We start from the raw sequence: 16,907 nt of genomic DNA, 5'->3' as shown, positions 1-16,907 counted from the left end.
TCACAATAACCAATTATTGACAGCCTCATGCTTTATATATGCACAAAACAATGTCCGGATAGTCCCCATGCTGTTGTTTTCAATTGGACTATGCGGACGCCGTGATCAGTTATGCATAAAGCAATGTCCAGATGCCCACCATTTTGTTGTTTTCCAATAGACTATTTGGACACCATGAACAGTTGTACACAAAGCAGTGTTCAGATAGTTACCATTTTGTTGTTTTCTATCAGACTAATTCAGACACCATGAGCAGTTTGTTCATATCGGTTAAGTGAGATTAGTGGGACGAACTCAAACCATAAGTCCCCGTGTCAATTCTTAATTAGTCACATAGTATTTTCCATAAATCAAATATTCAAGTGAATAAGTATCCTGCCGTCTTACTGAAATAATTTAGGTAGTCGCTTTCTTACAAATAGCTAAAAGGAAAAAAAGAAATATCAACTCTAAGGAGCTAGTTAGTTTCCCTCATGATCTCCCAACTTTAGTGAGATTTTTCAATTAGATCACTGAAGACTGAAGTTTAGTTCAAATCACCTAATGCGCTAAAGTTTTAAATTTCCATACCTGTGGACACACCCGGAATAGAAGGAGCCCATTTCTCTAGACCCTATTAGGGATTTGATTTTGCACGTGACGAGGAAGAAAGAATGGCATCTACGTGACGTAAGATGACAACGTAGACAAGAACTTTTCTTTTAATTTCCTAATGAAGTATGATTATTTTGTCCAACATAATCAAAACACGACTTTGGGTATCGTCTGTCCAATGAGAATATAACGCGTGGTGCTGATTCCTTTCATGGATCCCTACGGTTGGACCGGCGGATTGCATTGGCTCAAAGACGGCGACTTGAATGCAGGCAGTGCGTATGTTTGACTGAAAATTTCATAATAAAAATTATTTTTCATATAATTATTTTTAAGAAAAGGGAATTCATTTTTTAACAAGTATACATTTTTTTTACCGTAAATGATTTTCCATTGGTTGATCATTTTCATGAAACAAATGTGTGAAAGTCCATAAATTAATTCGCGGAAATTTTTTTCACTCAAACAAACACAACATCAATTCACTTATAAAGCTTCAACACGGAATGAAATTGGACTTAGTGCCTAGCAAAAACAGGGGCAGAACTTTCATTTCAAATTGAAAGAAAATCACGTTTTTTGTTTAATAATATACAATTAAAAATATATGACCAAAGCTTAAGCCAACTAAAAAACGAAGACACTTTTACGTATTCATATAAAAAGGAGATGTCAAATCAATTATAAGATTAAATTAAAGTTGATCGTCAAAGAAAAATAAAGATGCGTGTGTTCTTATAAGTAATTTTATTTTAGAATTTCGCAGCCATTATTAATTCGGCTACACAACAAGATAAAATGGATACCATTGGTTTTAATGCCCGGTCGCAGGCATCAACATAATTAAGTTTAGTTATTTAATGGGCTTAGCTAGGATGTACTAGGTACAAGCAGCCAAGATAGTTTAGTGATGTGTTGATGAATTTGTAATGGGAAGTTCGGATTTCATTTATTTTATATATATATATATATATATATATATATATATTCAGGATTTTATTATTCTAAACTCATTTTATGACTCTTTTATAATATTTTCTCATGTTCAACTGTACACGTGAACAAACATGGTTGGATTGATTGACTGGGAAACGCCAGCGAAAAGCTATGCAGAAAAGACAGCCCGTGGGGAATGAATGTCACATCATAAATTGTCCACGGATGTTCAGGAATAGACAAAGCCCGTGGGGACCATTTTATCAGTCTCACGAAGAGAAAACCGAAAGGAAGGATCTCCGCTTTGTCTCATTGAGATAAATAATAATAATAATAATAATGGGGCCAATCAATGAACTTGACATTATTATAATTGTAATGAAAAAAATATTTTTGGCACTTGTATCAAGCGTTTTCATTATTTGTACATTTATTAATAGAATGGCTACTTCGTCAAAATCATGTCAACGTTATTAATTCATTAAATTTTATGTATGTGAATTTTTTATTGGCTACATGACGTCTGTCCTATGTATTCAAGATAAGAAAAGAAAAAAAAACAACACAAAAAAAAAAAGATGTATGTTAATCTGTGAATTTATATCGAATACATTTACTCTAAATCTTTTCTTGTGATGTAAAAAACATAAAACTCATACAAATGTAATACATTTAACATTGGTGGCTTTTGCCCTTTATGTAATTAGTACATGGATTTAGACTAGGCTTTCTCCAAAGTTCTTATGCCCGAGTTATCAAACGAGACTAGTTCACCCAATTGATCACGTCATCATGTTATCGTAGACATGCAAATCAATTTCAAGGGTTGGGCTTTGTAGGAGACAACTTCACATTAGAAAAATCTCAAATGGAATCATGAAAATTGCTTTTTTCTATTGGTGAGAGCACAACACAAATTATGATAAATCACAATGGGGTGTTTCGTATCGAATACATATAGAACATATTTTTCTAATGGACTGGCTCTACTACAAGCCTAAATTGAATTATGGCGACATCTGAATTGAATTCTTGGAGAAACATTGTACTCCTTTGCTCAGTGTGCATCCGGCGTGGCATGGCATTTCTTTGACGCGCTTTGTCAATAAATTGCTTTGTAAATAGATTTTATAACTTCGTAGAGGCAATGGTTTTTCAGGTATATGGATTTGATGGGTTTGCCGGCGTCATTAGATCACAAGGTTTGCCAAGAAACTGTGCCTAAACCGGCCCTGTTCTCCGATCAAGCCTGCTCAACGATCAAGTTTTTACTCTCGATGCCTGAGTCACCACGAATTTTAGGATCATTTGATCTTGATTTTCCGAGAAGCTTTAAGGCCCATACTTGGACTTTCTTTATCTTCCGTGCACAAGCACAGATCGAAGCTGTTTGCGCACTTTTCCGGACACCGGTCCGGCAAAACGTGGCAAAATGCTCACAATTATTATTAAAGAGGTGATACTCGCCGAAACCGCCGCCCTCGTGAAGGTCGCGAGCCTTGTTCACGACCTCCCGGGCCGATTTTTTGCAATTGCCCCATCCCGTTGGCAATGAGCGTAGGGAGTGGAGTTTCTCGCCTTCCCGCCGGAAGCAGTCGAGACACGTCCTGTCGACTCCTCGTGTTCTCGTAAAGTGAATAACAGTGCCTTCTCCGACGTAAATTCCTAGTATAATCACAAAGGAAGAGGAGAAGAAAACCATGTGAATCAGATAATTTTTTTCATCAATTGATGTCATTAGCATGATTAGTCGGGAAAAAGGAATCAGGGCTTGGCTTCTCAATCACATTTTTTCATTTCCAGGTGCGTTTAGAAGAGCTTGGAGGCTTCGTCTTCCCAATTCCATGGAAGAAGCTCTCTTTCCTCAGAAACAGAGGGAAACAGAGACTACCCTGTCATCATTATTTTCTTTCTGGTCCCTTCAGGTACAGTGACTTGTCTCCCGTGAAAATCCACGGATGATCAAGATCAGATTCATGAACAGCCATTGAAATTAAAAATAAAGAAGACAACAGCAAAATCCAATCATCACTGAGTTGATCTATCAAGCAGATACGACTGTTCTTGGGCAAAACGATCAGTCGAGCCATTTTCTAGTAACCATGCGACCAAGATACCAATTATAACGGGAAAGGAAAAAGAGGACGGACCACTTACCATGGTGGGTGTACAAGCCGTTGCACCGCCTTACAAAGATGTGGCTGCCGGGTTCAAGCTCTTCCTCAGTTACCACGAACGGAAGCACCTTGTCGATGACCTGATTCGCCATTCTCTGCCGGAGCTGGGCGGGATATTCTCTATGGCGACTTAGGGAGGGAGGGAGAGCGCTGTTTCGCGGGCTCAGCAGCGGAAGGGACAGAGCAAAAGAGAGAGGAGATGGTGCACGATGGGGCTGAAGGTGGTGGGAAGGGCAGCCAATTTAATGGCAAAAGGAGTTGGTCGGGACGGGATGGTTCGGAAGGTCTCGAAACGAAACATGTATCATACTCGTTTAAAACTTTTACCAGAAGAACGTGAAGACGGACAACGCCTACGTCCTTTTGGTCTTTATGCGTTCCCGTCTTTCCAACCGCGAAAACTGAAAACGCGACCAAAAGTGATGGTGCACTATTGGACTGCACTCCACTTCCACACGCCACCGTCTTCGTCTTTGAATTTCTATGCAACCATCTGCCTATTCCATCTTTTTTTCTTTTCCATTTTTTTTTTCATTTTGCAACTCGATTGAATCTACGCGTTAGTGCAAAAGAGGGATCGACCCTTCGATTCTACTCACATCCCCTCAATTGCTCCATTCTATAATTTCTACTAATTATCCGAGTGTTCCATTTTCCTTTTTTCCATTAACACTATTTCTTCGGAACCACGCTATATGTAGATGGTGCCATGGAACTCGATATCGCCGTAATTTTAGCAAGTCGTAGATTTAGATTCACCGTAGTGATGATAAAAAGCACACTTTTATGCACAACTTTCTTAATATGCATAGATGCGAATGCGGCGATTCTCCGTGAATTTGGATCCTGAAAAGAGCATGCTTGACCATCTTGATAACATGGGGAATTATTAATGTCCACGTTCAAGTTCGACTAAATCTGCTCCGAATTATTTTCTGGGGCCCCAGTTTAACGCATAAGTAATGAAAAAAGAAAAAAGACAAAAGTCAGAAAGGAAAGAGAGAGGAGCCTTCTTGCGCCCAAGTCCGAAAGAAACGAGGAAAGGGGAGAGAGAGGATGCGTTTTTCCGCGTGAAGAAGAGGGGAAAAGGTCGGCAGTCTCCACCAAAGATTTGACGGCCAAATCCTGTTGGAATCGGCCAAGTCTTGTTGAAATCGGTTTAAATTTTGATATATTGTTCGTGAGAACGAGGGTTATGAATTGATCGATTTTGTTTGTAAACAATCTTTTTTGAATTCTCTAATCTTGATTAGGATTTTATTTTTCATTTATGTTAAGTCACCTTCGTGATGATAAAATACTATTGTAATGTTGATATTGAGCCTTTAATGTGTGACTAAAAAAAAAAATTCTCGTATTCTACCGTTCTTCATGCTTAGTGAAACTTTTGAACTGGCCACGATTCTTCTTGTATTGAAGTTTCCTGGTAAAATCTTGATGATGTTGTTGTCTTTGGTATTCTTATCATTTCCATATTATATTTACTTGTACATGGTGTCGTGGAACTCGATGATGGTATAATTTTAGCAAGCTTTGATGTATATTAACCGTAGTCATGTTAATACATAACATAGACGTGGATGCAGTAAGTCCCCTCACAATTCCACCGTGACTTCGGGCACCGGAAAAATCACGTTGGCCATCTTGATAAGATGGGGAATTAACAACGTTCAAACTCAACCCATCTATTATGAATCGATCAACATACTGCCATAAGATTTTATTTCGAGCACATCTCACACGACACATGAAATGCGCATTTGTATAACGCTCAATCTAAACCAGTTTAGCCTCATTCAAGTCTGCTGACGTATACGATACCTTCATACTTCATGAGAAGGCGTTGGAATTGGGTCATTGTGATATCCACAACCATGGCAGACAGGTCCACACTGGAAAAATCAATAATATAGCCAAAAAGTCGTAAACGTTGTGGTTTTTTGTTTTTTTGGTCGAAATAAACGTTGAGGTTTAAAACGAGCTTTACTTTGTTGACTCTTCCCACGGTCGCCCAACATGACAACCCAAGATTAATTGCACATTTGAAATTTCTTATTCAAGTACGGAGCCGCTTGATTTGATATATATTCTTCTTTGTGGGGCGGGCCCGAAGCTGACGTATGCTTTACGAGATTCTGTAGGGGTCGGTACAGAAGTTGGTTACTATCTTCTTTCTCGGTTGTGCGTGCTTGTCCGACCACTGTATGCAAGGAAAAATTATTAAATTTTTTTTAAATCCATTACACTTTAATTAGTTTAGTCCGATATAAATATTTACACATTTTGTCAGTTAAATCTATTCAACTAATTTTGATCAGATATCACTGACATAGACACTAGCTATGATTATTTCACTTGGCATGATTGATGCTAACATGACCGCTAATCCTTAACAATTAAAGAATATATAACAAAATTTAATTTTTTTTTAAAATGTTAAGAAATATAAATCATCATCTCATAAAATTTGTTCGCTTATTCTTAGTAACTTAGCTAATTGATTATAACTTTTCTTGTACAGTTGGTAAATTTAAAGGCTCTAACATTGACTAATAATTCTCATGCGACAACCCATTTTGCCCCTCTTCCCTCCTTCCCCACATGGATTAAAAGTCAGCAACTTACAATAGGGGCGATCAACTCCCAATCCGGTCCGGTTTCGGTTAAGTTCAAATGAGAGAATGTCTCGAACTCAATGAGAGGTGAAAGAAACCCAGAGAAAGGGAAAGATAGAAAGAAGAGTATATACATGAGCGTCGTGGGGCGAAAGGAAAACATCGAAAGAGGAGAAGAGGAATGGTAAGACATTTAAAAAATAGATAAAAATAAAAAGCAGTTGGTCTAGTTCGGTCCAGTTCCCCTTTGGAGCCATAAACTAAGCTACCCGGACAATGATTCCACTTTTCGAAACTAGAAACCGAACCAACACTTCTGAAAACTGGATCAAACCGGCTATTTTGGTCTAGTTTGGCAATCAAGAAGCGATTGCTATGGCTTTGAGATTGAAATCATAGGCGGATACAAGTTTTTTTTTTTTTTTTTGTCTATCTTATTTTAATTCTCAATTAATTCTCAAACTTTTATCATGTCTCTTTATAAAGCACAAGGGTCAAACCCTACACCTGAAATTAAATGCCTCCCCCTCTCATTTCTCATATAAGAAGAGTGGCTACTAGTTACTAATGGAAATGTTAAAAAAAACAAAAAACAAAAAAAGAGGCCAAAAGGAGAGGAAAGGTTTGACCCAAAAGCCGTAAAGACCGACATTTTTATGTCCTTCAAAATCTTATCATTCCTGCACGGAAGTTGATGATCCATGGTTTCTTCCCAAAGTTCCAAACGCAATGCATCACGCACAACCTCTCAATAACCGTTCGATTGAAAACAGAGTAAATATCGTCTGCCGATCATCAAACCTTTTAAGGTTTTCATGTGGGTTGCGTCATTTCATGTAAAAACATTACAAAGAGTCATGACCCAAGAACCTGTCTATTGAGGTACTGTAAAATTGCCGCTCCTCAATCACACGTAAATTTCACAACATCGGCCGAGATATTAATACGTAAAGCTTATACATCTATGTCTCGAGTTTGAGAATTAACTGACAGACTTGATTAAATAAATATCCAAGTAGCAAATAAAGGAATTTTCGTGGGCTTCTTCAGTAGAGAGCACGAGTCAAGCAAGAAAAGGACGCGCAGTAGCTTTCCTATTTGAGCACGCCGCAAAAAGAAATATCTCCAAGCTGCGCAGAGCGTTTCGTGTGGGCAGCACCATGAGGAGCTCTAAAAACTTGGATTTTGTGCACTGATTTTTACATGTAATGAATTGTTTATTTGTAAATATTTGGGTTTAGAAATAATCTAGATGTTGAAAATTGTGAGTGATTATAACTTTAATGCCATTATTATAGTAGATTGTTTACTACCGACTCTTCTCGTGATGTAAGTATTGACAATCGGATTGAACTATGTAAATAATTTGTATCCTTTATTGTTCTTGTTCATTTTTCTGGTATTTTTGTATGGACGTAATTTGCAAAATCATTCCCTAAACATTTTAATGTTATCAATCGAGTCATAAATATTTTCATAATTTACTATTGAGTCTATTGAATCTTTTTTTTTTGTGGAAATTACTAATGTAGACACATGTCTATACTTTTTCCAACGGCAACAAAAAATCTTCGCCGTATGTGGGTTTTTTTTTATAATATTTAAATAGTTGCTAAATTTTTTATGATTTTCCTTTATTTGACTTTTTTTTTTTTTGGAGTGATGGCCAACAAGGACCGCCATACACTCGCCCGAGGCAAGCAAGATCTAATGAGAGTGTTGCAGACCACACCCAAGCTCTCAACAGCCACAACAAGTGCATTGAGGCCCCCAAACCCTCACCGGCCATGGTGAGGACCACAAGGCCTCGCCTAGTGGCTGGTGAGGACATTGCAGCCCTCGCCCAAAGCTAGCAAGAACTTTTTGCTCACAATCTTTACCAGAATCGCCACATAACAATTATGAAAATTTAGATTCTTTTAATTTTTTTGCACTAGAAATTCTTTATTTTTCATGTCAATTAGAATTATAACATCGAGCCTTTCTTTAGCCACCGAGGCTCTCAAACATTGAACTATCAGAGGTGTACTCTGGTGGCTTATTAGGACTAACCATTAAAGCCCATTCCTTCGCACCTTTCATAACATTTAGGGGAGTTTCAAGTAATTAACTGTCACCAAGGGAGCTAGAGCTACTCCCCTGTGCAACGTAAGGAGTGTACCTTCTCATCTTCTTTGTCTCTGTAGCATTACGCCCTTTGCTGCTTTTCTTGAAGGACCTCGCGACACTCGGTTCTGTTTGAGAAGAATCCAAAATCAACAATTGGGTACCTTCATCATCTCTTCCCCGAGAGACCTTGTTAATTACTGGTCTCTTTTCGTTCTTCTGAAAGTGGGGAAATTTGGGTATTGGCTCAAAGCAGACGTACGTGAGGTTAGCCCATTTGGAAAGCGTTATGTGGAAAAAGAAATCCCTATTTCGGACGAGGATGAAATAATCCCGAAGACATGCTGCCTAAAGACGATAGCACTCTAGTGACATCTCGGCCATTGGAATATATGGTCCAACCTTGATGTCTGGTTTTATGAGATTAGTTCTATGGACTTGGATCAGGCTACCCCCGATGTTCTCAGGACCGAGTCATCAAACAAGGTTGGTTTACCCACATTGATCACTTCATCATGTTATTGTAGACATGCAAGTCCAATTCAGGGGTTGGGCTTTGTAAGAGACAATTTCACATCAAAAAAATTGCAAAAGGAATCATAAAAATTGCAATTTCTACTGAAGGTGGACACAACACAAATGGTTGAACATATCCTAGTCCATAACACTTAAATGATTGATAAGTTGAAACATACATATCATGAGTCTAGAAAATTATTGTAAATTACAAAGAGGTTTTTCTCTGTGTAAGTAGAGAATTTATCTACCAAATGGGTTAGCCTTATTATGAGCTTGAATTGAATTACAACAACAATTGTCTTGTTGATAAGCGATTTTCTCGGTCCTACCATACTTGATTGAACTTTTGAAGGACTGAACCTACCTGCATGCCATAAAGCAGAAGGAGCCTCCTAGGCTTGATTTGAGGAGAACCCTCCAATACTTGAGTTAATGGATGAGAGGGAGAGGGAGGAGGGAGAGCCCCTCTTCCCAAGCCTTAGGGGTTGGGGTTTTGTGTTGGAGGGTGCAATCTCTCTTGGGGTCACCCCTTGTGGGCCGAGCCACTACTTTGCCATTTTAGTGTAGCTTGAGCCCATACTTGGAAGTGGAAAATTTTGGCTACAACATGTCCTGTCCTTCTCAAAAGACAAAAGTCTATTTTTAGTCCCCAAATCAACGTATTTTATTCCTCTAATCGAGTCCTTGAAAATGCATGAATTTTCTAATCAATTCTCATATTAGACTTCAAATCTAGGTAATTGAATTCAATGTATCTATTGGAATTACTAATATTTGGTTAACTGAGGCCGATGTATTCATCTAATAGCATCTTATCAGTTTCAATTGACCAAATTTGGAATCAAAAGAACTTGATTTTCGTTTGGATTGTGAGATTGTTACAATTTCTATTGCGATTTTGATAATCATGAAATGTAATAATCCATTATACAGCTCCTCTGTGACTACACTCGTTGCCTCATATGTTGGGAAAGTCTTGGCAAAAGGAAATAGAGTATGCTTCATGGAATGTAAGGTGTATTTCATATTATTTGGACAACTGACATGCTGTTTGACATGCTTAGTGTTTTCCATTATAAAATAATTGGCACCTACGTAAGATGGCGATCTCCACAAAAGTTGTAAAAACTATACTTGGACTTGTTTATTTATTTATTTATAATTTGAGAAACTATTAATAAATTGAAAAATTAGTAGAAACTCAAAGGAACATTTACAATCAATTCATCATAACTTTTGCAAGGAAAATCACATAAATTCAACACAATAAGATTTTTAGATATCAAAGAAAATATGATTCGCACAGTACATGAAAAAACATATATTTACTAACAAAATAAAAGAGTAAAATTTAATATTTCAACGCTATACTTGATCTGGCTATCCTGTAAGCACACCCTCCCTTGTGTAGACGCAGACACTCCCCTCTCGATCGCAAGGACCTCGTCTAAGTGCGGCAATAAATATCCCATCCCGACCTATGGATCATAGGGAAAACTCTTTTGATAATATTTGCTCACTATGCGAGAATATATAATCTCTAAGTCCCTAATTTGGCAATTGTCGTCTAAATCATCGAGGTGACCATAAATATACAGACTGAGAACTTAAAGTCGGAATCTTTTAATATTTGTGAGAAAGGGATGGAGGTGACAATGAGAAGAAGAGACCTCTAACTCATGGAAAATTTTCCGATCTTCTTTTGAATTGGCCCAATGACCTCGGCCACTCATGTGACCTTGGGCCTAATCATGGGACTCATTTTCTTCCACCCGGGCTAGTGCCCAGAAGCTAACGGGCTGTAGGCATGCTCCTTTTTCCTAATGGGCGTGGCCCAACACAGGCCCAATCTTGCGGTGCTTGGGTCGGCATAGCTGTTGGCCATTGCTATTCCCTAACGGTGTTTCCTATAAATGGAGAATTAACTTTGATGCATCCAAATACATCCGAACTATTTTTTTTTTTTTCACAAGAAGAGGGCGGAACCCGAAAATTACGTCTTACTCTCCTCACAATACGTGATCCAATCTCATCCCTTAACAAATAAAAGAAGCAAACCTATATTGTTGGCCTATCTAATACATAGTCCACACATTAAAACCTATTCACATCTAGAAATGCTTGCTTTCTTACTCCACCCGAACCTACAACACACCCTTCCTCTTCTTCTAGCACTTTGGCACCACCGCCGTCAATCATCCGTTCTTCATCTCCGCCTTTATCTCATCCAAGCTGTACAGCTTTGCGGGCAGGTCAATCTTGCTGGAATAACTCCGCCCACCCTCCTCGTCGCCCACTCCATGCCTTCAAGGGCAACTATGCTCTTGATCTAAACGTTGAGATTCCACGATCTTGTTCTACAGTTATTATGTCTATGTTGTGTAGTGCATATCGCATGTGTGTTTGTTTTCCAGCAGCAAAACAACATGGAAGTGTAGGAAAGGAGTAGGAAGAGCAGACAAGCTTTGCTAGCTTAGATTCTATCCCTAAGGTTCTTAGAGAGATGGAGTAGAAAAGTCTTCTTTATCTTGTTCATTCTTTAAATGAGAATGCTGCTAATATGCAAAAATAAATTAACAATGCTCTTATTTAGAGGTTGGGGTTGATCCTTGATTATCCCATACAATGAACGACTAAATGGGGTCGATGCCAAAGTAATGAGTTACACTGTCCCAAAATTTTACCCGATAAAACTCCTTTGAACAATGGAAATAACAAAAGAGGTGGACTAATGGTTCTTTTGTAGCATAAAGACATTAGAAGTGTCAAGAGTTTAGTACCACATTCACTTTAATGCCAAAGGTTTCATACGATGTTCACTTTCGCAATGAGTTGGCAAACTATATTGCAATTGATCTTTTGGTCAACAAGGTTATTGTTCATTCATTTCCAAGTGAAGGAAAAGAAAAAGAAACACACACTAACTAGGATGTCACGGTCCTTATTTAAAAAAAAAAAATAGAATATAGATGAAATTGTTATTAGATCCATTGTCAATGTAAAAATTTCCTACACTTTCGCTATTGGATATGACAATATGTGTGAAAATTCTTACGCCAATAGTGGATTTGATAATTATCCTTGTATTAATACAGAGTACCAGATTATACCTATGTATTATGCATTTCTCTCATTGATTAACGTGCACTCTATCAAATTTGAGACGTACCTAAGATTTTAGAAAGAAATTAACGGCTCCAAAAAAAAAAATCACATGCTTGGACCAACAAAGAAATGTAGGAAAAAGTGACAAAAAAGTCATAAATCTATTGCATTTATATCAATTTAATTCTAAACATTTTAATGATATTAATTTAATCTTAAACTTTTTGATCTAGTGCCAATTCAATATTTTCAATTTTGATTTTTAATTTTTTTTCTTTCCTTCTTCTTCCTTTTGCTCGTAACTAGCCATCAGCCATTGTGAGACTGGCCTTGCCTAGGTGAGGCTCACCATTGCCTACCACAAGCAATAGCTCCCATTGCTAGATCTGGCAAGGCCAACCCTTGCCCAAGCCAGGGCAACCGTGCCAAGCATCACATTTGCCTAGGCAACACCCAAGGAGGCTGACCTGGCCTTAAGTAAGGGTTGGCCTCACTAGATTTGGCAAGGGAAGCCCTCACTGGAGCTTGCCCTCAGCCAGGCAAGGTTTGGCCTTTCTAGGGCTAGATTTGGCTGGGGGCTTGCCCTCACCAAGGCAAGCAACATCAAGCCTCATCCAGGTGAGGCCAGCTCAACCATAGCCAATGGCCAATGGCTAGCATTGGCAAAAGGTAGAAGAAGGGAAAAAATGAAAAAGAAAAATTTAAAAATAAAATAGAAAAAATTTAAAATATTATTAAAAATTATCAACGTTAGATTTGGGATTGCCACATAAACCAACCGACATCCACGTCAATAATATTCATTAATTGAAAAACTGAATTGGCACTATGATAGAACTAGATAAGATATGATATGAAATCTATAGATTTTGTTATATTCTATCCACTCTTTGATAATTGCAAAATAAAGTCGAATATATTCACATTATATCTTGTATATTATTTAGTGTAAATGACATGTTAGTATGAATAAACCAAAAATTTTCCAAACAGAGATGATAAAAATCTCTTGGGATACTCTTGCCTACTTTATTTCTATTTGCTTATTTTATTTTATTTTCCTCCCTTTTTAATTAATTTTTTTATTTCTTTCTTCCCCTTCAATCATTCTCTAATAGAATTTTATTAAATAGAAAATTGTATAAATATAACTAAAATACTAAAATACTAAAATACCTAAAATATGTAATAAATAGAAATATAATTCATATTTATTGAATTTATATTATAAAATAGAATTGAACTCGAATATATAAGTAAAAATAATATTAAATTAAAATACTTAAATTGTTATTTTTGGTTATTTTGAATTTCTTATATTAGAATTCAAATATTAATTATATTGAAATATACTTTTAATTTTCTTAATTTAAGAAGTTTGTTATTCGAAAAAATAACTTTCCTATTATTAATGTTATAAATCCTATTTAGCTTTATCCCACCTCCCCCAATGGAAAATTACATCTAATTTATATTTTTCTTATGTCCGACTTTATTCTATTTTGAGTAGGTACTAAATGCATAACATTTATCCTATCATGAATTTTATCTTGATTGCTAAATGCAAATACAATATGTTCATGACTTTTTTTAACACTTTTCTTGAGAAATGCACTTAACACCAAAATTGGTATTTCCCTTTCGTGAATATTCTTGATACTCTATAAAATGTTAGAGATATTTAGATATCTTTTAAGAATATTTAAGATATTTCATCTGATTTTTATATATATTTTGATTATGCATATATAATCCGATTTCTTTAAATAGTCATACATTAAAGCTTATAAATAGATTCTCCATGTACTCTTTTCTACAAATTAAAATATACAGAAACTCCTCAAATCCCTTTTCCATTTTACTCGCAACTTGTTATAAGAGTTTCCTTTCCTGAAGCAGTGGGTGTGCACCCCATCCTCCATGAGCACCCCAAACGTACAAGCTTATAGTTAATTATCAAGGATAATTATCCTTAGATTTGAAAATATCTTAAGATTTAAGATATTTTCTCTAATTTTCTATAACTATTTTGATTTTGATTAAAGTTTATAAATAGACTCTCCATATGCTCTTTTCTACACATCAAAATATACATAAATCCCTCTAATCCCCTTTTCGCTCTACTTGTAACTATAAATGTGGACGATACCATTTAAGATGGACCGATGAGGTATATAGTCCAAACTCTCGTTGTCAATTTGTCAACTGTAAGAAGAATTCAACTTGTATTGACTTTTATGTTAAACTATTTGTTTTCATCTTCTGTATAAATCAGTTTATTTTATATTGCCGCATGTACGACTCCATTAAGGATAATCTCATGAGAATTCATAATAAGAGCAAGTTGGTTTTCTTGATGCCACATGTATTAAGAAATTTCTACGCTTTCTTTCTTTTTCTTTCCCTCTTTCTGTTTCCATTTACTAGAGTAGATCCGTTGCACAATTCGCACTTGAATTGTAGAAAAATTCGTAGAAAGTTAGGGTCTGGACTTTGGTTGCAAATTGCGAATGTCTTGTCCTAGACGTGTGGATTCGACCTTCGATTTGGCTAAAGAAACCAATATGGGGCGACATCACCAGATAATCAAACAAGGAGAATATTTTTACCTCATTTATAGACACTTAGATAAAGAATTGTTATAACATAGACATGCTCAAACAGATTATAGATGTGCCGTATTAATAGAATCGACCCATCATATCAACTTATTTATTTTGCATAAGGGCTTCGCGTCATTTTTATGGCTCAGACCCCAAAGACTTTGGATGGTGTCAAAAGTTATTCTTCATTGTCATTTATCAAGATAATGCGGATGGGACTCACCTGCCCCTCTATCGAACAATGCCAAGATAATATCCTGGTCATGTCACTTGAATTATAACCAACATCATGATTAAGTGAAATTTATGTGCGTAGATTTTAACTCCGAAAATATTTTTAAAAAATCCGAACGTGGACTTTTAATCTGCAAATTGGTTTGACGACGACGACATTGTCTAGTCGAATGACGATGCATGCAAGATGATATGAACACGTCTCGACTTGGTCTTTTTTGTCCTACTTGCACATAAATTTCAGTAGCCCTTTTGCACCTCTCTACTCAGTGTTGATCTCTCTCTCTCTCTCTCTCTCTCTCTCTCTCTCAATCTTTTGAGACATCGGAGGGCTCAGCTCCTGGAATACACACCTTAGTAGGAGTAGCAGGTGATTAGGCTTTCACTTTGGGAAAAAAAAAAAAAACTATACACCTGTGGCTCGGAATTTCAGACCACTCAGCACCAATCTAGTTCTTCACTTTGAATCTCTCTCTCTCTCTCTCAATCTTTTGAGACATCGGAGGGCTCAGCTCCTGGAATACACACCTTAGTAGGAGTAGCAGGTGATTAGGCTTTCACTTTGGGAAAAAAAAAAAAACTATACACCTGTGGCTCGGAATTTCAGACCACTCAGCACCAATCTAGTTCTTCACTTTGCTCTCTCGATTCTGTTTCGATCTTTTAGGAGAGTCAAAGCTAATATAAGACCAGATCAAGCACACAGGTCCAAGAGAGTGAAGAAGGGCCCAAGAGAGAGAAAATGATGGACCATATTATCATCATTGTAATCGCAATATTGGTGCAACTGCCAGGGGATTTGGTAAGACAGGAAAATCTTAAACTTGGAGATCACATCTATGTTTATCGGCGATATGGCTTATACACACATCATGGTTAGTGATTCATCCTCTGCTTCCTTTTCCATCGTCATCATCATTTTTCTTGAACATGAATATCTTAACATGTGGCTCAACTAAATCGTCCTTTCTTATCTTTAGCTTTTGGCCAAAGAACAGTAGCTGTATCATCGCAGCAATCGTCACATCTTACTTCAGGCCTACTCCGAGTTAGATGTTGTTAACAAGGCTCGTGAGCTTCATGAGCGCAACAACTTCAGCGAGTATGACCTCATCAATAACAACTGTGAGCATTTTGCCACGTTTTGCCAGACCGGCCTTCGGGCCAGCACACAGACATACTTGGTTAGTGCTTGTGAGTGGAAGATCAAGGAAGTTAAACAATGGGCCATGAAGTTTGTACTGACGAAGGGGGCAACCTAGTCTCAAATCATCCCTAGATTGCCGGCCGGCGAGCATGTGTGACTTTCCGCAGTAATGCACCGGACTTTTTGTTCCAAATCTTCTGAGCAAACACAAAGCAAACGAAAACATAAAACAAAACAAAATGGCTTGGGGAAAAAAGGGAGTTACGATTGTAGAAAGGTGATCATTATCTTAATTTTGGTCTGTCTTTTTTCTTGGCTATCTTTTAATGATATCGTGTAACGCTGTACTTTTTTATCTTTGTGAGGATCTGTTCCTTTTGGGGACGCAAGGTCTGCCCTTTTTTGTGGAAATTTCGTAGACTTGACTTTTTTGCTCGGGATATTCGAAATGTTGGCCATGGCTAAACTAGTGCACTTTTATTTCTACTCCATATATATCATCCTTGAGAGATTTCTTGACCTTCTAGTATAAATAGCAACCTATTTGGAAGCTTATTCTTTTCAATTTACCCGTTAAAATTACCATTTGACAATCAAAGGCTACTGCAAGGCACGAAACGAGAAGCATACTGAAAAAAAAGATGGAGGGAGTTATGCCCCAAGATCTCCATTAGCGACCCAAAAATTACACCAAACCCGCTTTCCCAGTCTCTTTACTAGGAATGATTTTCAACCGTTCGAGAGTTATCGTCTGTCATCGAGCAGTAAAGGGCAACGAGAGACATGGACACATGCAGAGAGACAGAGAGTCAGAAAGAGACAGACAGGGACAGAGGCAGAGAGGGGGGAGAGAGAGAGAGAGAGAGAGAGT

General features: G+C 37.3%; 1 protein-coding gene across 1 annotated transcript; it reads right to left on the bottom strand.

The window, feature by feature from the left end:
* Positions 1 to 2,773: 2,773 nt before the first annotated feature.
* Positions 2,774 to 3,799, bottom strand: LOC104417622. Its single transcript, XM_010028864.1, has 2 exons — positions 3,688 to 3,799; positions 2,774 to 3,195 (listed from the first exon to the last, which is right to left on the bottom strand). Exons 1-2 carry the CDS (start codon positions 3,797 to 3,799, stop codon positions 2,774 to 2,776), a joined length of 534 nt encoding a protein of 177 aa, XP_010027166.1.
* Positions 3,800 to 16,907: the final 13,108 nt, after the last annotated feature.

This window comes from Eucalyptus grandis, chromosome 8 (genome assembly GCF_016545825.1).
Source record: "Eucalyptus grandis isolate ANBG69807.140 chromosome 8, ASM1654582v1, whole genome shotgun sequence".
Lineage (NCBI taxonomy): Eukaryota > Viridiplantae > Streptophyta > Magnoliopsida > Myrtales > Myrtaceae > Eucalyptus > Eucalyptus grandis.
This window is presented reverse-complemented; position numbering and strand designations above follow the sequence as displayed.